This window comes from Pongo abelii, chromosome 4 (assembly GCF_028885655.2).
Source record: "Pongo abelii isolate AG06213 chromosome 4, NHGRI_mPonAbe1-v2.0_pri, whole genome shotgun sequence".
Classification (NCBI taxonomy): Eukaryota; Metazoa; Chordata; class Mammalia; order Primates; family Hominidae; genus Pongo; species Pongo abelii.
In genome coordinates this window covers 118,792,006-118,819,903 of record NC_071989.2, presented here as the reverse complement: position 1 = coordinate 118,819,903, position 27,898 = coordinate 118,792,006, and the positions used below count along the sequence as shown (strand labels likewise).

Genomic DNA, 27,898 nt, shown 5'->3' with positions numbered 1-27,898 from the left:
ATGGAGGGATGGGAGTCTGGAGCTGCCTATTTGTCATTTTTCTGTTGTTACTCTCCTAGTTGTGAAATGCAGGACAAATCACCTCCTCTCTATATCTATTTTATTCTTAATCAAACAGCACAACTCCAAAAATGTCATAGGGATGTGGTGAGGAGGCTATAGAGATTTTTAAAAATAGTGAGCAAAAAGTTTAACTTCATATATTTTGTTGATCTTCATTTCTACCTAAAAAAATATACTTCATCTTTAACCACCAGCCTGAATAGTTCTCTCACATCAGTAGGAGAAAAACAATGACTTTATTTCAACATTTTATTGAACTTTTCATATTACACAATTTAACCAAAACATTTAAAGTAACAGTAAGACAAACTTTAAAAAAAAGAAAGTCATACAGACAAAACATCTCTAGGTGAGGCATTATGTAAATTTCATTGTCAAATCATGATTTTGTTACTCTGCTATACAACATGGTACCATATCAATGATACTAAATGACTCAAGAGTAAGACATTAGGCATTCAGTTTATATGAGAAAAAGACTATTTACAACTACTTGAAAGAGAAACAGAAATGCCAACAACAGTATCATTCAAATTCTAGTGCAATATGAATTGTTACCAAGAGATTTTATTTGCTTATATAAATTTTGCAAATAATTCAAACCTGGCTATCTTATTAGAAGCTGACAAAGTATTCTTTTCTGTTTCAAAAGATCAGTGGACAAACATCCTCCACAACCTCAGTTGATAAAACTAATATAAAGCAGCATTTTTTTTTTCATTTCCTGAACAGATGTACGAATACTTAGGTAGAAACACTAAAGCATTTGTACTCAATCAATAAAGTGAATGCTTTGTGCAGTTTTAACAAAGCCGCTGCTAAAAAGACAGTTGTCAGTAGTCAGGTATATCTGCAAAAGTAAGCAAGTTCTCACCTCTCCAGTTCTGTATGTTTCTGAAAACACCAGCTAAGGTATCAAATACCCATTTTCAAGTGACCTTGTTTTTACTATTTCATATTTATAACATCTAGTGCTGAGATTCTGGGGGCTTTAATAGATAACCTTATTAACCCAGATAATTTTTTTTAAAGCCCATAAAATAAAATTGAGAATGGCATTTCGGGAAGGTCTACATATATGTATTTAGTAAGTTAATTCATAAGTTCACTTTACATAGTAAATTAATATTTACCAGTTTTTAATTGCTTTCAGTATACTTGACTCAAATTAAGAAACCCTATAATGTAAGGCAAGTGTATCACAAGCTCCATGGCCAAAATTTGGCTTATATAAGAGGACCAGTGGGCCTGTGGAACATTTAATAGAATCTTTTTCATAATGCTATTAGTTCTACTGAATTAAAAAATATTATTTTGAGCTGTTATTATCTTAAGAAGTATGGCCCATGGATATTTGATCTGGCACCCATGTTAAAGACAAATAACAATTTTAAAAAGGGAACGGGTGTATCTTACAGTTATCTCACTCATTCTTTTCAAAATTCAGTGCAACATATTTGGCTAGTTTAAATTTAAGTGCGTGACTGTTCAAGATTTTGTTTCAACTAATTTGGAGTGGTTGTAAAAAATTATTCATATTTTACTTTCTACATTTCAGTTTTAATGTTAATTTGTATTCTCTTTCTCCAAAAAGGAAAACAAGATCAACCTTATTTGTGTGTGGTTCAGCCTATCGGTCTTATAATTATTCTACAATAAAATGAATTTATGTAACTATTTTCATGCTAACTTCCAACAAATATCCTGAAATATTTAATTTTTAGCTAAATAAAGGATCCTACAGATTTTCACTAGTAAATACTTGATTCTACTCAGATTCTTTTCTAGAAATTTTTCAAACTTGAAATTTTCTGGTTTACTCTTATCTGAAACTATCCTAATCAAAAACAATTTAAATGCTATTGGTTGGACAAAGTAAACCTTAATCTAAAATAGTCACCATAAAATATAAAATGTGATCAGTGGTGTTTAATTTTATTTTCCCCCTTTTGGTGGAATTTAAATATGGAAAATGTAGGTGTTTCAGTAACTACACACACACAGGAGAGATTTGCTACTTATTACTGTTTTTACACTTTTTGGATATCACTTTTTTGTTCCAACACTACTATTTGCAAAAAGTAACCATTTCTGTGACATTTAGCAAGTAAAATGAATTTCTATTCGTATGCATTCTTGGTTGGACAATATCAGTGCAAAGTCACTGTGCTTCAGAGCGCTAAATGGTTCGTGATACAACTGTGATTATTCATGTGAAGAAATGAAACTTTAAAATGTCTAATGATAGAGCAGACACATATCATTTTACTATACAAAGTGCTTAACCCACCAAATTACATTTAGGAATAGACAAAATGTTTTTATTAAACTGATTAGTAATTTTTTTGCTTATTATATGTTGAAATGCACTTTTTCCCCTCACCCGTAAAATACAAGGGCACATTTCCTTTAAGGTTTGGATTTTTCTTCAGTATTCATCTAAAGAAGTTTAAATAAAAGGTGATAAGAATAATTGCTTTTCCCTCCACGTACAACTATTTTGGAAAACAAAATTTAAAGCAAAAACTGAAAGAAAATAAAAACGGAAGCCATTATTTAGTGGTGACTATATAGTAGACAAGAGGCACAAGTTCCCAGATGAATTTTAATTTTGTTTCCTCTCAGACAAGCCATTCAGAAATAAAAGGGAAATGAGGTTCATTTAAGTACACAATTTGTAAATGTGGAAACAGTAGTAATTGTCATGATTATTTTATGTTCTCTCTTAACAGTGGCTCTAAAAACAACCCGATGATTCACACAACTAGCAAAGCAAACCAAACTCTATAAATGTATGACAAATTAAGTTGCTAGCACTGAAACACTGGGTTTGGATATGGACAAGGATGTTGTCTCTGACTTGCATCTTTTGGGTACCTTGGCTTTTGATATTTTGATGTTCTAGCAGAAAGCGCATGACTTTGTTTTATGCAATAAGGTGATGTAAGTGTAGAAAATGTGTAGGGATGAAGGAAATTCCAAGTTACATGTGTATACATAAATGGCTTTATAAAATACATATATATAGCCATTAAGATAGTTATACAGGGACAATGCAATTTAAAACCTTTAGACTCCTGCTTACAGATTGCCAAATCTAATCATCCCTTAAGTCTTTTTCAATAATGACATAATTTATTTGCTTAAAGGTAAAAACCTCCTGATTGTATTAAGGACATTAATATACTACACTGTATTAACGATACTATACCAACATCAATCTAGGAGGTAAAATAAACGTTTGGCAAATATTTAAGTCAGATGGAATAGATTCAACTCTATAAAGTTTTGTTTTAGATTTTATAATAAAATTTTGCTTCTGCCTAGGATCATGTTTACTTCAGCATGAGTGCTACACTAATTAGAATTTAATAAGTGTTATTTTTATTGAGTTTCCAAATTTGGAAGAATTTTGATCCAAAATATATACCTATGCCTTAAAAAACAAAGTCAAGATAATCAGTATGAACTTTAGTACCAATTTTACTTTCCAATCCATTTTCTTCCCCAGTATTTCACTTTTATCCCTCATAACTTCATAGCAAATTATCCAGATTATATCTTCCAGACTACTCAGTGAAGGAACCTAAATCTCAAATGTTATTTTGAAGAAGTGTAGAGTAAATAATTTTGGTAATCTGTAAAACAGCTGCATGCAATGTGTACTGTATTATAAGAGCACCAAACCCTTTATAAAAACCAAACACTCCTTCCTCCTGCTTTATGGTATTGATACAGTCTCTCATTCCCTCATACTGTGTATTGATTGGAAGCACTTCATAGCCAAGGTCTGTATTGTCAATTATTGTGCGTGTTCCTTGAATGTGAAGGCGGTGCAAAACTGTTTCCAGTGGGTAAAGTATAACGTCAGAACAAAGACTGGCAGCAAAGTTAGCAATAAGTTCTGGAAAATAAGCATCCAACATACTCTGCACAGGGCTAGTGCTCTCAGCTAGGTGGCTATTGTAAGTCTTTCTCTTTAGAATTAGTAGGACAAACTTCTGAATAAGTGAGCTGATGATGTAATGAAGAACTCCATGAAGCACTGTAGGGAAGATCAAGGAAAGAAGCGGAAGAAGTCGTTTGCTATGAGGCACTCCCATGCCTATCACTCTCCCAATTCCTTCTTTAACACATTCCAAAATGCCAGTATTATCTCGAATTATCTCACTCTGAAATAAAAATGATGAAATAAGTAAAGCTTAACATTTGCTTATTTTGCCACAGAAAAAGGACTCTTTCTAGGTTCCTTTTAAATCCTAACATAGTGACTGAAGAGGGAAACATCCATGATTTGCAGACTTTAACTGTTACCTAGGCATCAGATTTTTTTTCAAATGAAATCTCATAAAATTGCTAGCAGTGAAGTTGGGAGCTAATCTTATTGGGGTAGGGAGACTGGGGAGATGCGTAGGTGGATACATCTCAAGAAACTTCTTAGAACTCATGTGGAAAGGCAATAACTATATAATGCTTAAGGAGACAATATAGTGCTTATAGTTCTTAAACATGTTTAAATCCTGCCTCCATTACTTACTGGCTACGTAACCATTGTCAAGTTACTTAACTTCTCCTAAGCACAGTTTCCCATTCTATAAAAATGGAAATGAGCACTGTCTACTTTTTATGCACAGGGTTGTTGTGAATATTAAATGAAAAAAGGCTTGGCACTCAGGAGTCACTCAATAAATGTTAGTCTTATGATCACCTGCAATGTCTGCTTTTGTAGAATTTTGGGGATATGAACAAGAAAGTTTGGTACGGATTACCGAGGTATAGATAGATAGAAAAGAACTTGCTAAAAGGCACTTTGGCTGCAGCAATGACTGCAGAAAAGTAGCAGATGAAATGTATAAGGTAGCCAGGAGCTATATCATGCCTTATAGACTAATCTGTAGACTTTGGCTTCTAGTCAGATGGGAAATAAATGGTTGATTTTAAGCAGAAGACGGACATGACATAATTTATATTTTAAAAGAATACTGGCTGTTGTGCAAAGGAGGACAAGATCAGTTGAGAAACCGGTTCAAAAGTCACTGGAATGATTCCAGTAACGAAGAGATGATGGTGGCTTGGACTAGAAGATGGCAACAGAAGTAAAGTGGTTCAATTGTGCTTTTATCCTAAAATCAAAGTCTATGGGAATTACTGGTGAATTGCATTTGGGGTATGCAAGAGAAGGGTCAAGGATAACCCCAAAGTTGTTGTCCAGAGGAACTGGGGGAATAGCATTGCCTTTTACTGAGTTGAAAAATTGCCAGAGTAGCAATTTGGTGAAGATCAAGAGTTCAGAAATGTTAAGTAAATTAACTTCAAATGGAGTTCACAATAGAAATTACAGAAAAAGGTACATAATGGACCTACAGACGGTTTCCAACTTACAATGTCTCAGCTTATGATTTTTCAAATTTATGACAGGTTTATTGGGATGTAATCACATTGTAAGTGGAGGAGCATTGTATTATAAATGTGGGAGTCTTTAGTAAATAGATGATATTTAAAACTATGAGACGACAATGAGCTTGCCTAGCCTTCTAATCCATCTTCCCACTTCTGACTCCGTCTTCCTTCCCACTCCAGTTTATTTTTAATGCAACAGTCAAAGAGATCCTAATAATGATGTATGTCAGATCACACCACTGTTCTGCTCAAACCTATCAAAGACTTTCCATCCTTCTCAAACAAAAGCCCAATTATTACAATTATTTACAATGTCCTATGTAATCTGGTCTCCACTTACTACTCAGGCCTCATCTCCTGTATTCCTCCTTGCTTACTTAGCACCAATAATGACAGCTTCCTTTCTACTTCTTAAGCATGTATGATACAACACACATGACACAGTCCCACTTAAGAGTTTTTGCACCTGCTTTCCCTCTAAATAAAATTCAACATTTGCTTATTTTGCGCTTAGTTAGCATCAACCATATCGGCATCCTTCCTACTTCCCAAGCATGTATGATACAACACACATGACACAGTCCCATGTAAGGGCGTTTGCACTTGCCTTCCCTCTACTTAGAATATTCTCCCAAATATCCATGTTGATCTTTACATAAATGTCACCTTCTCAGTGAGACCTTTACTTATCTTCTTAAAAAAATATTAAATGGGGACTGTTGTGGGGTGGGGGGAGCGGGGAGGGATAGCATTGGGAGATATACCTAATGCTGGATGACGAGTTGGTGGGTGCAGCACACCAGCATGGCACATGTATACATATGTAACTAACCTGCACATTGTGCACGTGTACCATAAAACCTGAAGTATAATAAAAAAAAAAAAAAAATTAAATGCCCCTCCCTACCCATTACACATCCTATTTGCCTTCCTTGCTTTATTTTTGCTTTCTTTAGCAATTAATCACCACGAAATATACCTTTTATTTAGTTGTTTATGTCTACTTTCCCCATAAGAATATAAGTGCTATGAGAGCAGAGCATTTTGGTTTTGTTTGCTGTTGTATCCCCAGGGTCTATAACAGTACCTGATACAGGCAAGTACTCAATAAATAATTGATAAAATTTTTTTTAAAAGTTTAGCAGTTAAGGAAGATAATCTGAAAGGTAAAGTGATGCAATTAAAACCTTGGTTTAAAACTATAACAAGAAGTCTGAAGTTGATTTTAGGGAATATGAGTCAATATGAATCCTTAATCAGTAAAAGGATATATATATCAGTATTACAACTTGAAAACAATCTTGTATGAGTATTGACTTTTAAAATGCGGGGACTAGTACAAGGAATTTTTTTTTTTTTTTTTTTTTTTTTTTTTAAGACAGAGTCTTACTCTGTCACCGAGGCTGGATACAGTGGCGTGATCTCAGCTCACCGCAACCTCTGCCTCCCGGGTTCAAGAGATTCTTCCACCTCAGCCTCCTGACTAGCTGGGACAACAGGCGTCCACCACGCCGAGCTAATTTTTGTATTTTTAGTAGAGATGGGATTTCACTATGTTGGCCAGGCTGGTCTTGAACTCCTGACCTCATGATCCGCCCACCTAGGCCTCAAGGATTCTTAATGAAGAAATACATAACTACAAAGTTCGTGATGACTGGGTAATTATGAAGGATGAAAGAAATGTAAAAATAAAAAACTTTCCTAAAACAAAAACTAAAGTTTTGAATCTTTAGTGTGAAGATAACAATAGTATCATTAATATATTGCTAGGGAGAAGAGGTTCTAAAGGAAGCTAATTTTTAGAGGGATAGATGAGATTGTTTTTATAAGTTGAGTTTGAAGATTTAACTCACCTAAGATTAGAGCTAATGATTCCTGTGAATAAATTAGCTCTTTCAGAATAATGAGTATAGGATAAAAAACAGAGTCAAGGATTGAGCCTTAAGGTATAAGAGAAGAGAGGGCAAAGGCATTATTGAAAAAAGATGTTCAGGAGAGAAATCTAAAGAAAAAAAGAGTCCTAGTAAAGCAGATTAAAGAAATCAAAAGGAGTTAGCAGGTGGAACTTGAAGCAGAAAACAAGGAGTAAATACTGGGTTAAAAAAACACATACACACAAAAAACCCTATCGCATAGTGAGCCAGGCACTTATATAAATAACTCATTCAATGTTACACTTCAGTTATTAAAATACTATTCACAATTTATGGATAAGAAAATTATAAAGGTTAAGAAATCTGTCTAAAGTCCCAGGTCTAATTTAAGCAGAGAAATGTGATAATGGGTCTGTCTCAAGCTAAAAATTGTTTTCCCCAATAAATCATTCTGCTTAGTTGTTTTTCCTTAAATAATTACCTTCCTGACATTTTCCCCTTATCTTTAAAACGAGGCTATCTCATACAAGTGACAACTCTGTAAATTCTATAGCACCATACAAAAATTGATCATTTATTTAACACAATGCCAAATGCAAGGGGAAGGGAAAGTATTATTTGGGTCACAAGACATTAACTTCAGTTAACTGAAGTTCTAACAGAAATAATAATAATAATAATCATAAATCAAAGATGAATGATACAGCCAGAAAAGAAAGAAGGTAGAAAAGAGTAATTAGAAGAGCAAAGGCTGATCCAGTGGGAGTTTTTACAGAGAGGGCACTCACATATACTAGAGAAAAGAATATGCTAGAGGATCTGATGTGGAAATAGAAGACAGGTGTACAAATAGTTGGATTTTGTATACAGGTGAAGTAAAAACTACCTTCATCTTACAGTTTTAAGTGTAGGAAGGAGGGTAAGACATTTAATTACATGTACTTGAAGCGCCACCATGTGGTTAGGAATAGTAACACAAGCAAACAGAATTTAAAGTGCTAGCAGAAAATTGCTCCAGCTTTGTAGTATTTACCACACCCAATAGTATCAAATGTTACTTAAAGGCATATTTTAAAAGAATCCTGTCAGGAAACTACCTGTGGGGACAATCTGCTTCCTGTTCGGATGATTATCCATCATGTTTATTCTCAGGTAATTATTAATTTACTGTCCAATGATAAGCCATAACCATCTGAGTTGTATGTAAGGGCCTTAAAAAGTTTATAGATTCTTTGTTTTCAGAGCAAGTTATAGGCTGTGTTCTGAGATGTCTAAATGAAGAGTATAGTTGCCTATGGAAAGGACAAAAATAATTAAAACTAGAAGTGTGACTTAAGATTGCAATGGAAATATACAGACAAGCAACGTGTGATATAACTGTGATATTTATAAAATAAATATTTTAAGACATAGTCTTAAAATTTTCTGCTAAAATGTTAGATATCTACAATATACTGAATAGTCAAAAAACTATTCTTAAATAAAAAAAAATGACAGTAAAAAAAAAGCTCACCTGCACTGTTTCAATCAGACTTGCTGAATAAAAAGGCATTGCCACCACGTAAGTTAGGCTATAGAAATTAAAACAAATTTATCAGTATACTGAAACAAGATGCTTATAGTAAACTTTTTAATATTTGCTTTAATATGTCAACATAATTTATAGTCAAGCTAGAATAATCTTTTTAAGGTTTTCAACTATTAATACCTATAGCCTAAAAATATTAACTTCAGAAATCTGTAACATAGGATGCTTTATTCAACAGAGATGAAAAAATCAAATGATAAAACAAGGACAGCCTGCAAAGAAAATAGATTGGACATCTACCTACACATACCTAATGCAGCCTATAAATCTAAAACTTAAAATTGAGGATGAGGGATCCATTCCATAGTTTGCCTTTTTAGTGATATTTGAGCAAGTAAACTTTTCTGTTACTATCCTCTTATATCAATTCCCAGATTTCCCATCCAGCAGAGTTAGGCCAGTCTTCAATGGTGAGTGAAGTCCCTTTTATTATTAAAAAAACAACATTATACAGCTTTGCAAAGTTGTTTCCTATCACCAATATTTAGACATAGTAATATTACAACTTTGCAAGCCTGCAAAATATAGTTATTCAAAATAATATCAAGGTGGGACTTACCTAACCCTTATGGGCCAGGTCCTGGCAAGTAGTGGTTTTCAAGGTGAATGGAACATCACTAAGTAATAATGTGCTGGAATGTCCCACTGAGGGAGCCAGCAAGCTGGGGGATTTCCAATTCACAATCTTCAAAAAAAAAATTAAAAAGTGAAGAATAAAATTCTAATCTACAAAAATGGTTACCGTTGTAAAATCACTAAGTGCCTTTAGGACTACATTTCAATGTCACTAAGGTTTTTTGGGTTTGTTCATCACCATACAAATATATCTGCATCTCTGATTAACAATAAAATAGTTATACTTTCTTTGAAAATCTGGGTTAAATAAATTGAAGACCTATGCTAACTTCCTAAGAATATACACACAAAATTAGTCTGTGATTCCAGCCTTTCAAATTAGTAAGATTTATTTTAAAGATAATATATATTTCAGGATTTATTCCTAAACTCTGTGTTACTTTGTCCTTTGAAGTTATAGTCCCACCAACATTTCACTGCTCTAATTTCCTTCTCTACAGTTATTTAATAAGATTTGTTTCCAGTTCTAATACTATAAAAATTAGTGAAAATGTCCAATAAAAATGCCATTTTTTGATACTTACGATTTCAGTAGAAGGTGTTCTCCTATTTGTTTAGGACTCCATTTATGTAAAACCTCCCTAAAACATAAAAATAAACTTAAATTAAACAAAAGCCATGTTATTTAAAACATCTGGAATTAGCACAATTTTCAAAACAGCAATCAACTCTAATTTTTTTTAATCTGTAGGAGAAATATATTCTAATGGTGAACATTTTCTTTTCTAGAACACAGTGTAAACAACTGTGATGGTTTGAGAGAAAAAAATACAAGGTGTTTTCGTAAGTGCTGATAGAAGGGGCTGGCAGAGAAGCAAGAGGCACAACTGATTACGAAAGTAAACATGAGAAATTAAAGGAAGAAAATTAAGATGATTGGTTAAAAGAAAGAGAATAGATATGGAAACAAAGAACAGGATTAAAAAAGGCTTTACAAAGTATATAAGAATGAGAATTTTTTTAAAAAGTTAAGTAATTCTAATGCAGGCTGACACATTACGTTTATGTAGTACCTAATTTCTGAATTATCTTTACTTAGTACAATTACATAATTTTGTGACCATTATATTCTATTATCTTTGTGAGCACCTACTAAATGCCATGACTATGCAAAGTGCTTTGCATGAACTATTTCTAATCTTCATAATAACCCTATTTTCTCCATTTCATAGAGGAGGAGATAGGATCAGAGGGGATTAATAACTTATCCAAAGCCAAGTAATCAGTTAGTGTGGAACTGTGTTCTAAACCCTGGTACTCCGCCTGTACTGTCTCTCATCTTATTTGATACAAAGAAGAATCTTATGAGATAAGCAGAGCAGATATTGTCACACTTGTCTTACTGATGAGAAAAATCAGGGTCAAAAAGATCACAGGGAAATGTTCAAAGGAAACAGGCAAAAATGCCAGGTCTGGAACCAAGGTCTAGGATTGTATGCATTCTGTCTGCTAGTTTGGTTACCTTTGGAAAACAAGAGAAGAAAGAAAAAAAGGAAGAAAGAAAAAAAAAAAAAGAAAGAAAGAAGGAAGGGAGGGAGGGAGGCAAGCTGAAATGAAATAGAACCAAAGGGGAAAAAAGGGAGTAAGTTCTATCAAGAGAAAAGTCCAAAAAGAGTCAAGATTATAGACAGTAAAAAAAAAAAAAAAAAAAGAAAGTAAATAAGAAGAAAAAAATGAAAAGGCAGGGGAGATAGAAGAAAAGTAAAAAGAAAAAGAGAAAAAGAAAAACAGAAAGGGAAGTGCAAAATAAAGATAAGACTTGCTACCACCAGTTCCTCTGATGGAATTGGTACTCATTCCATCATGGCTACAGCAGGAATCTAGAAAAACATTTTCTATTTCCAGTGACTGAATTTGAAAAACAACAGCATATAAAGGAGTACACACATCAGAGACTTTCAGACAATACAGCAACTACCCCTGATTTCTAAGACCTTAGAGCACCTTCTGGGCCAAACTCTTGATTAAATTACTATTAGGATATTTATTTGGCCTGAACAACACAATGTAGCTGAAATCATATTATTCAATGATTAAGTCAAAAAATATAAAAAATAGATTAGGCCTCCTATCTTACTGAAAGTTACTTTATGATTATAAAACAAAATACGTAACATGCTTTGTAAATCATCTGGGCACAGCTAATACTCATGGCCTCAGAAAGTATTACCACAGTTTATGACGACACCAATTTTAAGTATAAAACTGTGGTAAACACTAAGGACTGGGTAGCCTCCCCTTTAAATACAATGTCAATTCTGAGTTACCTCCCCTTTGATGACTACTGCCAATTCTTAAGATCATTAAGATAAAAGGAGACTTAAAACCAAGTATTTAAAAAAAATGCTTTTGGGACTCTTCCTTGTACCTGTTCTCTACTACTTTATAAAATGGGTAAAATTTACTTACAGCTCTAGAAATTTAAATAAGCATACTTAAAAGCTTCAGTCACTAAACCTTTTTATAATTCATTATCAAATACCAAACATGTAAATATATCTAAATTAACTATTTCCAAACAAAAAATGCCCTCCCTAATGAGCGAAAAAATTAATAAAATTTATTTGAGTACCTTGCTTTTCTCAAAACAGTCTAGTTTTTCATTTAACAGATCAAAACACATACTCGTATGCATAATCAACACAAAAAAAGCAATAAAATTCTAAAATAACTCTGTCTCAGCAGTCTTTAATTTTCCAATGGTCAAATAACTATCCTAATTAAAAAAACAAAATAAAATAACTTCCCCCAACCTACCCTAAACCCCTCATCTTCCAGTTACCTCTCTTCATCAATCTTAGTCAGAGCCAACCTTCTAAACTTTCTGTTTCCACGTCTGTGCTTTCCCACTCACCTCTGAACCCACTTCAAATTGGTTTCGAACAAAAACAGCTCTTGCCAAAGTCTCCAATAATCTCCATGTCATTAAATCTGATGGACATTTTTAAGTCTCTACCTTATTTGACATTTCAGCAGCCATCAGAGCCTCTTCTCTCCTTGAAGCACTCTTTGCCCCTGTGCTCCACTAGCCCATTCTGTTGGTTTTTATCCTGCCTTCTGGTCTCTCCTGACTCCTTTTCAGGATCACCTTTCTTAACCCAGCCACCCCTTGTTAGAGTTCCTAAGCTTCAGGCTCTATTCTTCTACCATAGTGTATCCTTCTTCCCTAGGGACCCTCATATCTAGGGTTAGAGCTTCAAAATCTCCCAAATTAATTTACATTCAGTTAAGAATTCATTATATGCCAGCCCCATATCATGTGCCTACAGACAACTCCATCTGGATATGATAAAAGACCTGAAAATGCACTTGTACTAAAGTCCAACTTAAAATCTTTCTTTTCTACTTAAACTCTTTCAGTGTTCCCTACTCAGGAACTGTTAATCAGACAGGAAATCTATTGAATTTGAGGAAGATTTCATTGTGTTTAAAATAACATGTGTTTAAAATAAGCAAATTCAGAGGGAACTGTTGGAGGAAGACTACAAGATGTTTACAGTGGTATAACCACAGATGTGTGATGAGTCAAAGCTAAGTTGGAGTTGAACCAAATGGGTTTTGTGAGAGACTGAACCACACAGGTAGCCTTGGTTACAGGAACTCCTACCTCACGTTAACAGTATGAAAAAAGCCACACGTAAATTAAGTAAAGGGTACTGTGGGGATAGAACGACACATGGTTTAACTCACTGCAGCTGGGAGAGAGGACAGGGAAGGGTTTAGCAGTAGGTAAAGAGATCACACATGATGATCCTGGGTAATATATAATTTGTTAAAAAGTAATACTACTGAGAAATTATAAATTTGCTGACAATGAACACTAGAGATCTGCTGTTTTTCTCTCTGATTTGATCATAAACTGTATAAAAAACCCCTAAATATTGGCAAATCTATACTATCTCCCCTGTTCTACCTAGTAAATGTTATGCAATTAAAAAACCCCAGGCTAGGAGACCTCAGAGCTCATCCTCCTCATGTAGTAGCTTCTGTGAACTGCTTTTAGTTAATGTTTTGTGACCTTGTTTGCTCCTTCTTCTTCCCATTAATAGGATACAGAAACAAACTCTGCCTTCTTCCCATTAATAGGAAAGGTCAAATTTGCCCAAAGAAGAATAAATAATTTTTTAAAAGATATTCACACTATACTTCAAAAAAACAGCTTCATTTGACAACTAGTTACACAAGCCCAAATACAAGAAGTCATTCTTGATACTGCCTTCTCTTTCATCTACCATTCCTAAAGCATCACCAAATTCCCTCAGTTTGACCTAAGTATATTTCAAAACTGTCCACTTACCTCTATCTCAAAAGATACCACCCTGATCTTAGCCACTATCTTTTCTCACTTTTATTATGGTAATAGAATACTAAGATGTCTCTTTTTATTCACTTCGGTCCTCATGCAACCTTTTCATCTACAGTTACAATGACCGTTTCAAAACAAACCTGATGTCACTGACCTTACAGAACCTCTTCAATATTCTTAAAATGGCCTACAGGGCCACACATGTTCTGGCTCCCACCTGCTCTGTACCCTTACCCTTGGCCAGAGCTCCAGCCATGTGAGCTTTCTCTCAGTTACACCTGAATTCTCTATGCTCCCCAGTGCAACAGCATTTTTATACAAACTGGTATGTACCTCCTAATTACCACTCTGATCTACCTTAAGTGTCATGTTACTAGGGACACTGTTTCTAGCCCTTTAATACTTTCATAGAACTATATTCTTTTGCTTCAGAAAACAAATTTCAATTTGCAATTATTCATTAATGGAATTATTGTTCTTAGTGAATGTACTTTTATTAGATTCTGAGCTTCCTGGCAACAGTTACCTTTTGTTTATTTTCCTCATTGTAAACCCGGTTTTTAGCACAGAACCTGGCACATAGTAAGTACTCAGGAACTGTTAGCCAAATAAATGAATGAATTAATGAGTGGGGCTTATCACCAAAATTATCCAAGTAGAACAATGCAATAGAGGTTACTATTTTGTCTTCTTTAGAAAGATTCAAAATGATGAAAATATATTCCCACTCACTTGACGTGTGTCTACTAAGAAAGTTAGATGATAAAATTTTATAAAGTCCTATGCCTCCCCATTCCTATTTTTCTTTTTTCTTCCCTGTAGCCTGAAATTAATGTTATCCCTTCATCTCTGCTTTAGAGAGGCAACATTACTTGCCTAAGGTCCCAGAAATAAAAAGTGGAATAGCCAGGACCTGAACCAATAGTGTTCTGGTTGCAAATATAGTCAACCCTCCATATCCATGGGTTCCACATACATGGATTCAGGCAACTATGGATTTACAATATTTATTTAAAAAAGGGATAGTTGCATCTGTACTGAATGTGTACAGAGTTTTTTTTTTCTTGTCATTATTCCCTAAACAATATAGAATAACAACTATTTACATAGCATTTACATTGTATTTGGTATTACAAGGAATCAAGAAATGATTTAAAGTATACAGGAGGTTGTGTACAGGTTGTATGCAAATACAACACCATTTTATAAAACGGACTTAAGCATCTCTGGATTTTGGTATCCACTGGGGGTCCTGGAATCAATCCCCCACAGATATGAGGAACAACTGCATTGAATTTTTTTCACTCGACCAAATGGAATTTCCTGCATTTTGTTACTTTTTAAAGAATTGTTTGTTACAGAATTTCAAGAATATTTGACTATAAGTACTAACTTGGGATCTTATCTAGTGATATAAAAGCAATAAAGTGAATAGTTAGCCAAACAAAGAAATACAGATTTTTAAAGAATAAAACAAGAAACTCTGAGCTGCCCAAATGTTGCTGACCTTTCTCATCTTTGTTTTGTTTCAAACCTTTTAACAAAGCTTTATTTAAGGCACTTCAAGACTACGAGGTCCTTCAAAAGCAATCACATTGGAAAAAAGCTTAATATCAGTTTCTCTTGCTTTCATTTCCTTCCCTATAAGGACTAAATCCCAACATTGGGCATATGCGTTACACTAGTAGCTATGCCTTCAACTATCTCACTTTTTTAACAATCCAAAAAATTCACCCTGCCAGAGAATAAATTTGGATTAACAAACCATTCCAAAGCCTCTAACATTATCGATGGGATGATATACAAAAATATAGTGCTGATATAGAAAATCAGAGTAATGCCAAATAGCACCTTAAAAATTTCTAATTTCCAGTATTACCTATTAACATTCCTTTCATATACTCTTTGTAAGATTCCTTTGTTACCCATCATTGTGACTGTCCCAAATGTGTATCATTCCTCTCATGCTTTTCTACTACAACCCCAATGCTTATCTTTTTTTTACCAAATAACCCTGTATCCTGCTTCACAGAGAAAAGAGAGACCCAAAAGCAAATTTCCCTAATTTCTCTACCCTCTCTCTCAAATGTATCTACAATTCTAATTCTCCCATTTTTGGTTTCTAGAACATGATTGTCCTACATCTTATGCTATTTCCAATTTGTTCTGAGGACCTCTCTAATTTCTCTCATTATCTCCCCCAACTACCCCTGCTTCCACCGCTCCCACACACACACGGCACACATGTATGCCTAGGATTCTGTCCTTGGTCCATTTTATTCATTTAATCTATGCTTTCTCCTTAGGTGATTTCATCTATCCTAAGCTTCAACTGCTACTTTTATGCCACAATACCCAAAGCTCTGCCTCTGTTTCAATTTTCATTTTTTTTTTTAACTCTGATCCATGGTTCCAACCAAATATTAGACATGTCCCCCTCCCTCGATGTCTTGCAAGAATCTCAAACTTCATTTATTGAAAGATAAATTCTTTATCTTCTTCCCCACTCCAACTTTTTCTTCTTCTTGAATTCTCCATCTTGGTTAACATTTTCCAATCTAGAAATCTCAGTCACTACTGACAACTCATTCTCTCCTATCTCCAATTACCAAGCTAACATAATGACCATCAACTATACTTCAGAAATGTCTAGCCAGCTCATCCCTTTCTGTTCTGTTCCACAGTTCAGAACCTTCCCAGCCTCGCCTAGATTATTACAATAGATCTCCATAAATCTGTCTATACTACTCCATTTATTTTACACTGCCATTTGAATATATCTTGATCAGAACATCTATATATTAAAAAAAGAAACATATTCCAACCCCATAGAGAATAAACTTACAAAGGCACAATTGTATTGTAATGTAGCACCTCAGCTTCTTTTCCTAATATTCCATTTCATACATACCCAATATTCCAAACATAAGACACTTCTTTTATTACCTAGACTGTCCAACCCCATGACATTGGACATGTTACCTCTTCTTGCTTACATGTGTCTCCTTCATTAAATGAATACTTAAACACATTTGTTCCTCAGCTGGCAGTTGCTGGCACATAGCAGTAGGAGCTGAAAGATACATCTCAATAGATACTAAGCCAAGACACATTTTCTTTATCACATACTAATTTAATAATATACAATTAATTTTATTCTTTGTTTTTTCTTTTAGTTACTTCAGACAAGTTTTCAGATTCAAGGTATTTTTTATTTATTATTAAAGCAATATAATAGGGGAGGGATGGGGACAAGGGTTGAAAGCTACCTATTGGGTATGATGTTTACACAATTGAGAATTGTTGGATGAGAGGATCATTAGAAGTCCAAACTTCAGCATCACACAATATACCCATGTAACAAGCCTGCACATGTACCGCCTGCATCTAAAAACAAATCACCACATGAAACTAATACTGAAGAAATGCTAAAAAAGGTACCTTGGCAAAGGTGTAAATTCACTAATTATGCCTTCTGCTCCAAGTGTGACTCCCTGGACAATAAATGTACTTCCCATTCCTTTCCACAGGGCTCTAGGTCCCTAAATTGAACAAAATTCATGTTATTTCTGTTAATACCTACATCTGAAACATAAAAGATCTTAATAAAACTTGATATTGTATAGATATTTTCCAATAAAACATTATTCTAATAGAAATATTAGTAGAGAACTATAATTAAATTAATTTTATATCATTTTAAAGTTATGCTTAGGCCAAGAAGAACATTCCTATTAATTAAAACCCCTAATGATTAACTAATTTATTAAATATCCCTAATATTCAACTCCTACTAGTCCTGTCCTGTGGATGACACAAGGTAACTTGAAACTTACATATCCACAACTTAACCCAATCATACTCACTCATACCACACCAATTCTTTCCTTCTCTGCTGTATTTTCTATTTCCCTAGATAGCAGCTTCATCATCCTAGTGTCCAAACAATATATCTAGAAAAGATTTTTCTCTCACTCTTCCTATCTAATCAGTCCCCAGGTTCTACAAATTCTACTCCCTTAGTATCTTACAAATCCATGTTCTTCTCCATACTTAACACTATTACTTTATATCAATTTGACTACAAGTTTCACTGTCTCTGGTTTTGCCCCTTTGCATGATACCATCAGTAATACTCCTATTATTTATCTATATTATTAATAGATATACATGATAGAATTAAAAAGAAGCAATAGAGTATCAGTTGAAAAGTCTGTCTCCTTTTCATCCCAGTCTTCAGCAGCAGTTTTAAAATTTATCGAGATAATCCATGCATATACATCTGTGTGTGTATGTTATAGAAATATTTTTGTTTTGTTTATTTTTAACAGGTAGTATTATCTTGAAACATAAAAAATATCCTGGAGATCATTCCACATTATATACACAGAGCTACCCTCTTATTTTTAAAGGTTACAAGGTGTTTCACCATAATATACCATAATTATTTCACTGGTACGCTAGTGGTAGACATTTAATCATTTCCAGTCTATTACATGCAATGGCATAGGACATCCTTGTATATATATTTTTGCATATATATGTGCACATCTATGTGGGATAAGTTCCTGGAAGTGAAAGAACACGTACATTTTAAATTTTAATAGATATTGCCAAACAATCCAAAGCTCTTCAAGATACTTTGGTCATGGCTAAAACACCTTCAACAGTACTCTTGTAGCTTTTAAGATCTAGCAGCGTGCAGTTCTGAGAAGGTGCTTTAGAACCTGGATCTTGCTTACTTCTCTGGCTACTTTTTCATCTTTCTTTTACTCTTCAACCCCCACTTCAAGCTCCCATTGTACTCTATTAAATCCATTCCCAAACATTATGATCTCTCTTTGTCTTCTGCCTTCACACATCTACTTTAAAAACCTTTTCTCTATCCTCATCATGAAGAGTTAGACTTCTCAACAAGAAGCACACAATTCGGGCCTTTCTTTTCCCAAAGTTTTTCCAGCCATACACTGTGCCCGAGCCCAGTTTTGATAACGTACTTGTCTTTTGTATTCTGACAGCATTCTGTACTTCTAATATTGCCTTTATCTTACTGCAGCACAATCTTCTAAGATTTTGTCTCCATGAATAAATATGAGCCTCTTGATAGCAGAGACATCATCTTAGCACAGCTCTTTGTGGTTTTGCTAAATTAATTTGTACTTTTGCTAAATTAAATTTTGAAAGATTCAAAAACATATCATTGTGCTACTTTAGTTTTACTACAACAGTTAAGATGTTTTATTGACCGAATTGAAAGTAATTTTTCTTGCTTTAACGATTACTAAGCCCAAATGACACTTATATAAACCTTTAATAGAATCCACAGACAAAATTCTCACCTGAGTTTTGTTGAAACTGTACATAATATTGATGACTGTAAATGGAGTGAGATGGTAATGCTGAGCATGGTAATTAACCTGTAAAAAAGATATTTCATTATTTCTTTCTGTTAATGTTTTGCCAAGAAATAACAGAGCCATGAAAGATATATGGTGGAATTGCAGTATAAATAAAAGTTAATTCCAAAGTCAACATAAATTACACATAAGCAAAATTACTCTTTAAAGTGCTTTAAATAACCTATTAAAAGTACAGTATGTATGGTTATATAAATACAATCTGAAGACCAATGCATAATACACACAGTACTGTAGACTATATAATAAAGAGGGTCTTATTTGATATTTGTTTTGCCTTAAACAACTGAATTACATCTCCCAACTCATGTTCATTTTAGGCAAGCATTTTTCAAACTATACATGGCAACTGACTGGTATATGAAATCAATTGGGGGAGTGTCAAAACAATATTTATTATGTGAAACAATAAAATATTAGAATGTATTACATTCTAATGGTATTATTTCATAAAACATTTAAAAATAATATATTTGTTACTTATATATAAAGTATCCATTGGATCTCCATGTTAATATTACTACAATGTAAAATATATATCTGAAATACACTGTTCTGTGGCACATACAGTCAATGCTATTTTAATGGTATTTCTGTATACATACTTTTCAGTGCTAAGCATGAAGAGATTAATTTATAATGATTTATACTGTTTTGAACTCTAACAGCAAACAAATATAGGAAGCATTACTTTACAGAGAAAGTGGGTTATAACAGGACGGGCACAGTGGTTCACGCCTGTAATCCCAGCACTTTGGGAGGCTGAGGTGGGCAGATCATGAGGTCAGGAGATCGAGACCATCCTGGCTAACACGATGAAATCCCGTGTCTACTAAAAATACAAAAAATTAGCCAGGGGTGGTGGCGGGCGCCTGTAGTCCCAGCTACTTGGGAGGCTGAGGCAGGAGAATGGCGTGAACCCAGGAGGCGGAGTTTGCAGTGAGCCGAGATCATGCCACTGCACTCCAGTTTGGCCAAGAAAGCGAGACTCAGTCTCAAACAAACAAACAAAAAAAGTGGGTTATAACAGAGTTTGCAGATGGGGTCCACTGACTCCTGAGGGCCCCATTACCCTTTCAGGGGCTTGACAAGTTCAAAATTATTTTCCTAGTGATTACTAAGATATCATTTGCTTTTTTCACTGTCTTGACATTTTCACTAATGGTAGAAAAGCAATGGTAGGTAAAACTCCCAGCTCATTAGCACAAATTGAGGCAGCACCATCAAACTGTATTTTCGTACTTACAGTAATTTTTCACCTCATTTACCCATAGGGAGAAAAAAGCAACCTTCATATAGGAATATCCTTGACAATGAAGTAACAAAATGTTAATTTTATGAATCCTTGACCTTTGAGTACACATCCTCTTTCTAATTAATATCCCGTGTGTTACATAAGGAAGTAAGATTGCTGTCATGAGGAAAGCACTTGTATGATAGAACTGCAAGCTAAACTAGCCACTTTTTTCACGGAACATCATTTTTACTTAGAAAAACTCATTGACGGACTATACCTATTCACTCTCGGGACAGACATATTTTAAAAAATAAACAAAGTGAGATTGTTGATTAAAACAAAAATAAATAACAGTATTTAATGTCAATGATAAGTTTGAATTTTCAAGTAAAACTCAGAATTTTGGAAAATCTATATGCATCGTCAAGAGCTGACAATACTTAAAAGACTTTTCTAGTGAGATCAATAGTATTTTTAATGAAGATGATTTTTTGATATTTTTATAATCAAATGTTTTAACATCAGGAAGATCTATGTAACTCAATTGGTCAATATTTTTCAAATAACTTGTGCACAATTACATGGAATCATGCATAAGTAAAAATATCTATTCAAGATGCAGTATAGTTAAATGGATTTTTTAATGTAACAAAGTATAAAAAGTTCACTAAAATGATTTCTGATTTCACATTGCAAATAACCTTTAAGAAACCACCACACAGTGAGTTTTGGTGCAATTACAAAGAATACCCACAATTATCTCAAAAGAATATAATATACTCCTCTCCTGCTTTCAACTACACATGTGTACAAGACTAAATTTCCTTGCTTCTTTCAAAAACCACGTGATACAACAGATTGACTGCAGAAGCATATGAGAGAAACTGGCTCTCTTCTATTATGTCAGGTATTAAAGATATTTGCAAAAATGCAAAATAGTTACTTTCATAAAAATATATTATCTTACTAATAGGTGTTATTATTTTAATGAATTACATAGATGCAATGAAATTTTCCCAATTTTAATTTCTGAAATGGTAAATATCATAGATATGACCAACATAAACCAAAGTTATTTAGGATCCTCAATTTTTTTTTTAAGACTTTAAAGAGGTTTTGAGACCAAAAAGTTTGGAACATTTCACATGAAGTAACAATTACCTGGTTTCATGTTATTTATGTGAGTTCTGCCCTTCATATTAGGGTCAGAAGTATTGCTTCAAAAGATCACAGAAATTACATTTACCTGACATTGGCGGCGTAGAACAATGCAAGGATGTGCCAATACATTTTCTGTAAAGAGACTATATAAAAATAATTTATGTATATGTATGTCTACATAGAGATAAATTAAATTTACAACATGTATCTTTCTGAAATTATTCTTGCCTGAAGAATCCTGCATTATTTTATGTTTTCCATTCTTAAAAAAATTAAATAGATCTTTAAAAATGTCTAGAAATGTTTGCAAATGATTCTACCCATAACAAAATTCAATATGAAAAGAATGAAAACCAGATCTTCATACTAGTAAATAAGGGGAACAATACATAATACATAATATTAATGTCTATAGTATAAGATGAAACTAGATCTCTGTATGTTTAATGTGGGAAATGACACATCAATTAAATGGCATTTAATGCTGCAAATTATTTCTTTCAGAAAATGTCCTATGAACAAAATTCCTATCAGCAGAGCCATTTGATCGTCATGAACCCCATTCTAAAAATGTTTGGTTTTGATGCACTTAAATTATAAGGTTTAAGTATAAATTTAAGTATAAATCTTAAATTATAAGATTCTTAATGACCATGTTAATTGACAAATATTTATGTATCAAATATTTATTTTGAGAATGTGCCCCACAAAACAATTACAGCTGTGGGTTTCAGGTCTCAGAGTGATGTATACATACATGTGCACATATATTTATATGTAATAATAGTCTATCAAATGAATCAAAGCTTTAAGTATAAATATTGAAGCAAAAAACAACTCCAGCAGAATGGAAAACACAGAGTTTATTTATATTGACATTAACATCCTCGGGTTTAATTATGCAAATAAGGTGTTTTTCTTGGTTAAAATGTTTAAAATAATGATCATTATGGCATGAAGTGTAAGCTTTGTGCAATTTCAATATTTTTGAAAATGGTATTCACTAAGGATCACAATAATCAAGACTAAAGGCTTTTCTTAAAATGATTGTTAGATATAAAAAAAATAATGCTATCACCAAACGCTGATTATAAACAAAATCTAGATGCTATGCTGCTAAATATCTTGTAAGCATTAGAATGTTTAGAGAGAAGCCTCCATGCACAATTAATTTTTTGATGGGAGACAGATAGATTACATTTCATTTTATTCTTTGGATAGACCCATGAAAAGAATGAAAACCAGATATGCAAACAGGTAAGTAAGGGAAACAATATATAATACATAATATTAATATCTACAGTATAAAATGAAACTAGATCTCTGTATGTTTGATATGGGAAATGACACGTCAATTACATGGCATAATTAAATGCCATGTAATTTTTCTTTCAGAAAATGTCCTATGAAAAAAGTTCTTATCAGCAGAGCCATTTGATCTTCATGAACCCCATTCTAAATTACTTTTTTTGATGGAAGATAAGATTACACTTCATTTTATTTTTTGGATAGACCCATGAAAACAGTTACAATACTCATTACAAAATTACTTTGTGTTTATAAAATTGGATGACTAGTCTATCCTTACTGGAAAAACTATCAAATTATATATTTTAAATAATGATCATGATTTTTTCTGCAAAATATTATTCAAAATTTAAGCTGCTGCTTCAAAGAAACAACCTAAAGGAAGAAATAATAATCATTTAATATTATAAATTAAAGAAAAACTCTAAATTAAATAAATAAAAGCTTTAAACATCTTTAGATAAAACATTACCTTGCAAGTCCAATACCAAATCCAGCAAATCTATTCAGCTGTTCTAAAGTAAAAAAAAATAGAAATAAAAAAATAAGATTACTGATAACCAATTACTGATAATTTAGGTTTAGTCTCAAAACAATTTTAAAAAATTTATTTTATTAATCTGCTGTTCATTTAAACCTCAAAGTCAAATTCTGATAGGGGCCAGGGAAATAATTTAAATGAATGAAGGATTCTGCTGGGGTCTGTGGCAAATTGCAAGGTGTAGAGTCTTTAAAGCACAATTACTCTTTCACTCCAATTCATTGTTGCCATATTAGAGTGTGGGCCCAGGGTTTCGAAGCTGTAATTTTTTCAAAAAAAGATATTCTCATTTTATATAAAAGCTTCCAATTTTAAAGTCCTGGACAACCATTTCAAAAATTGTTATCACATTGTCTTGGCCTAATGAAACAAATATCCGGACAGAACCTAAGGGCTACCAGTTTTCAGCTTCTGATTCCAATCAAATAAAAAAATTTCCATGGTTGGCCACAGCTGATATTCCACCTACGACTTTACGTCTTATGCTGTAAAACTAGTTATTCACTGTTACTGACGGAGAGCACTTTATTAAACCAATAACTACAAGTAAAGCACCTCTAAATTATTAACTTGAAAGGGTACTTAGGGATAACCAAAATGGGTAAATACAGCTCTCCCCCATCTCTTCAAGTTTTAGTTTGAGGCTAGCTGTTTAATTAATTGGAGTAGGTTACTGGATACCTAAATGCTACTACAGATGGTATGTCTGTTATGTTACTGGAAAAGTTCACAGCTAGAAACATTCCTATGCATATGTCAAAAGAGAAAAGCCTTTCTTCTTGACTAAACTCAAAGTCATAGTGGTGAACTATTACAACCCCAGGGGACCAGACATCAAATTCTAACTATAATACAATATTCACAAGTTACAATTCTTTCTCTCCTCTTTTCTTTCAAGTGAAGCAATTGCCCTCACTATTCCCTTTCAATCAGAACAAGGCCACCTAAGCATGTTCTTGGGAAATTACGCGGTTCACCCTAGAAAAATGTATAAGCTAAATAGAAAGCTTCTTTTACCCACCTACGGTACTTTTACCTTAGATTTTACCTTTTTTTGTTTGTTTTGAGACGGAGTCTCGCTCTGTCGCCCAGGCTGGAATGCAGTGGCGCGATGTCGGCTCACTGCAAGCTCCGCCTCCCGGGTTGACGCCATTCTCCTGCCTCAGCCTCCCGACTAGCTGGGACTACAGGCGCCCGCCACCACGCCCGGCTAATTTTTTCTATTTTTTAGTAGAGACGGGATTTCATCGTGTTAGCCAGGAGGGTCTCGATCTCCTGACCTCGTGATCCGCCCGCCTTGGCCTCCCAAAGTACTGGGATTACAGGCGTGAGCCACCGCGCCCGGCCTTACCCATTTTGTATGTATAGATCATCCCCAAATAGTAACAGAAAATGTTACTAACATTTTCTGGAAGGTGTTAGGAAGGTTTAGTCTTGTTTACTGTGTAAGTCTCTTAGGTGTCTATCTTTGTTGCAAAATTAACATTCACCCACCTGTTAAGGCTGCAAAATAAACCCCTGCTTGTGTCAAGGAACTCCTCCTCATTGTAACCATCAAAGCATAACTTTAAACTGGTAAGAGTCAAAAAGCTAATTGTATGACAATTAGCTAGGTAAGTCATCTATCCTTCACATCCTCATTTACTCACTAGACATTCGTTAGTCTATTCTTCTTAGTTAAATATTATTGTACTTCCAAGTCAAAGTCGACGAAATAAGAATAAAGCTGATTTCTACAATAAATTTAATATTAAATAATACCATTAATCTATTATTCTAACAATTCCAGGAGAATAGAAAGAGGTAGCTATTATTCATATTTTATGAATAAAAAAGGATGTTGAAAATATCTACATCATGCAGTGTTGCAGCTTTTCTGACATCCCATGGAGAATAATTATGTCATGATTCCGAAGTCCTATCTTGAAATTTTATCAGTGTTTCTAACTTTTATATGTAGTTTTTAGGTCAGCAGAAGGAAAGCAGAAAGGAAAATTATAGGAAGGAAACTTTCTAGACTGGGGATCTGAAAAGCAGATAAAACTCCTGTGTTTAAAGAGGAAAAGGAAGGAAACTTTTTTTTTTTAGCCTATGTGTCCCATACAGGATTCTTCTACACATCTTAAAGATGAGAAAACTGAGGGCTCACAGAGGTTAAGTTGTTCACATTACGAGTGGCACAACCAAGTTTGAACCCAAGTATGCGTATGCTGAAAGGCTTCTCTTTTCAGAACACAAAACTACAAGTAAACACATTAATTAATTAATTAATTAAATCAAGAAAATAGAGCTGCCAAAGTGAATCAGGTAACAGTAAATAATCCAATCTCCTTTTTAACTCAGGCCATCAGTTGAGACACCAAAACCTCTAAAAATTCCTGCTATGCACCCCATAGCTAAGGCAGATGTCTTTTTGGAGTTGATCCAGGAGAATTCGTTTGTGAGGAAGAGGAGGCCAGCCTGTGGGGCAGAGGACGAAAGGAGGGCAAAGGGTGTGGCGCGCGATAGGATGAGAAGGAACAGGAGGCGGGACCCTCCGCGCCGCTTCCGGGGTCTGCAGGCCGCAAGCCGCGGCCCCACTAACCCATCATCCCTGTGTCGGTCCCCCTGCTTCTCACCACTGCTCTGCCCCTGCACACTGCCGCCGCCGCCACTGGAAAAGGGTTCCTCCGTGGGGCCTTCGTACGGGGTGGAGGTGGTGGGCACGCCGTAGGGCGGGCTCTTCTCGCCCCAGTGAAGGTTGCGGCTGCCGGGGATGTCTGGGGGAGTCGTCACCCAGTGGCCCAGGTCCGACCCGGTGCTGAAGGACCTTGCAGGGAAAGCGCCGCCAAAGCCCTGCTCGTCCCGGGCACCACCCCGGTAGCCCAAGCCATCAAATCCGTCCGGGCGCCGCGGATGCATCGCAGCGGGGGCAGGATGACGCGAGCCCGCCCGGAGCCCACCACCACCCGGGCCACCACGACCTAAGCCCACACAGCTTCCTGTCGCCCGCCGCCGAGTCTGGGGGAAATTCTGACAACCGGAAGTCACGTTGGAAACCCGGAAGTCTTCGGAGCACGTGATTATAGCCTCTTCCGGCAACCATTAAAGGGCACGGTTGCTAGGGAGACGCGGCGGTAACCTAGACCTTAAAAGTTTGTTGTCGTTAGGGAATAGGTGGGAATATGGTTGTGGGATTAATGAAACACAGTACCAAAGAGATTCCAGAAAGAGAACTGGTGTAGGAATAGGGCCTGCATGGGAGGAGGTCAAAGATGCTTCTTGGAGGGAGCCGATAACCCGCGGGTGGAGCTTACCCGGTGAGATCCCAGCCAGAAATACCCCATGTCACAGCTACGCCCCAGATCTCAGTGTTTTCTCACGGGGCTGGTGCCTCGCTTGCTCCGAGGAAGCTAGTAGAGGTTGGAGTTGTGGAGGGTTAATAACGTTCCACCTAGCTTTGTCTCCCGCTCTTGGGGTTTTGGATGAAATCTATTGAGAGATATGGTACCGCCCAGTGAACGCGAAAGTACTGTGGACCACCAGAGCAAGTATTTTAAAAGTTGAAGTGAACGTCGGGGGTGAAAGAAACCGACGTACTCGAATACTGCCCTCCTGGAGTTAGGAATTACGCGTTTTCCTTTTCTAAGGCTGTAAAGAAACTGTAGTTTTCTGTCGTATTTTTTCCTGATGTGTCTAAATCACTCAGGGTATTGAAATCCCTGTTATATCGTTCAAAATTGGGACCTGTAATTGAATAACTGAGAGGACTTCTGTAGAGGGTCCCCTACTACCTGTTTTCATTAGCTCCACGGGCTCTTGGGCCAGGCTCCCTCCCCAGATCTGAGGAAGCCTTCCATGGGTTCATCCTATGTTCCTTCAACTTGATGGAAGCCCAGGATTCCTAGAGCTTTTCCAAGAGAATTCTGACGTGCAGTTCTCGATCTTCCAGATGCGAACCTTGATTGAAAGTGATAATCAACTTTGTTTTGAGTGAACTGACATTATTTTTCTACAGTTTTATCACTTTTTATTTTTTATGGGTGTATATTAGGTGTATATATTTATGGGTTACATGAGATATTTTGATACAGTACATTAAAAATGTACAATTAACATTTTTAAATAACGAATTGACATTCTTAAATTTGATTGCGATGCAACTTGGGCAAAGGTGTTGAGTCTCTTGACTGTATAAAATTTAAATGTCCGTAGAGTAAATTTTAAAATATATAGTAATCACAATTGAAAGGCAAATCACAAACTGAGAAAAATGACATTTTAACATGGTTTAAACAATGGAACAGTATCTTTAATGTACAAAGAGTTCATACCAATGAATAAAGGCAAATCAGAAATATGAGCAAAGGACATGTAGAGGCAATTCA

The 27,898-nt window shown here is 34.9% G+C and overlaps 2 protein-coding genes across 12 annotated transcripts in view; one reads left to right on the top strand and one right to left on the bottom strand.

Annotated features, from left to right (window-relative positions):
- Positions 1 to 298: 298 nt before the first annotated feature.
- On the bottom strand, positions 299 to 27,470 carry SLC25A46 (solute carrier family 25 member 46). 2 transcript variants are annotated; one of them, XM_054555809.2, is made up of 8 exons: positions 27,305 to 27,470; positions 23,463 to 23,505; positions 21,768 to 21,825; positions 19,207 to 19,284; positions 17,309 to 17,409; positions 10,086 to 10,142; positions 8,851 to 8,908; positions 299 to 4,235 (listed from the first exon to the last, which is right to left on the bottom strand). In XM_054555809.2, exons 1-8 carry the CDS (start codon positions 27,312 to 27,314, stop codon positions 3,657 to 3,659), a joined length of 984 nt encoding a protein of 327 aa, XP_054411784.1. In that variant the 5' UTR covers positions 27,315 to 27,470; the 3' UTR covers positions 299 to 3,656. The 2 variants fall into 2 exon arrangements, with proteins under 2 accessions (XP_054411784.1, XP_002815821.2); XM_002815775.6 differs by lacking the exon at positions 27,305 to 27,470 and adding an exon at positions 26,150 to 26,585.
- TMEM232 (transmembrane protein 232) overlaps positions 26,508 to 27,898 on the top strand; it is a 332,283-nt gene continuing 330,892 nt past the window's right edge. For all 10 annotated transcript variants that reach the window (XR_008525429.2, XM_054555806.2, XM_054555796.2 and 7 more), the window contains exon 1: positions 26,508 to 26,830. The gene's annotated coding sequence lies outside the window, so the exon portion shown is untranslated. The remainder of the gene's footprint in view (positions 26,831 to 27,898) is intronic.

Bases quoted from the DNA above. Each gene is read 5' to 3' on its own strand.
- SLC25A46 (XM_002815775.6), bottom strand. From the start codon at position 26,432: ATGCATCCGCGGCGCCCGGACGGATTTGATGGCTTGGGCTACCGGGGT. The intron at 21,826-23,462 runs GTAATGTTTTAT...ATTTTTATATAG, and splicing joins TTTGGTATTGGACTTGCAAG to TCTCTTTACAGAAAATGTAT. The intron at 4,236-8,850 runs GTGAGCTTTTTT...TTTTTATTTCAG, and splicing joins GTCTGATTGAAACAGTGCAG to AGTGAGATAATTCGAGATAA.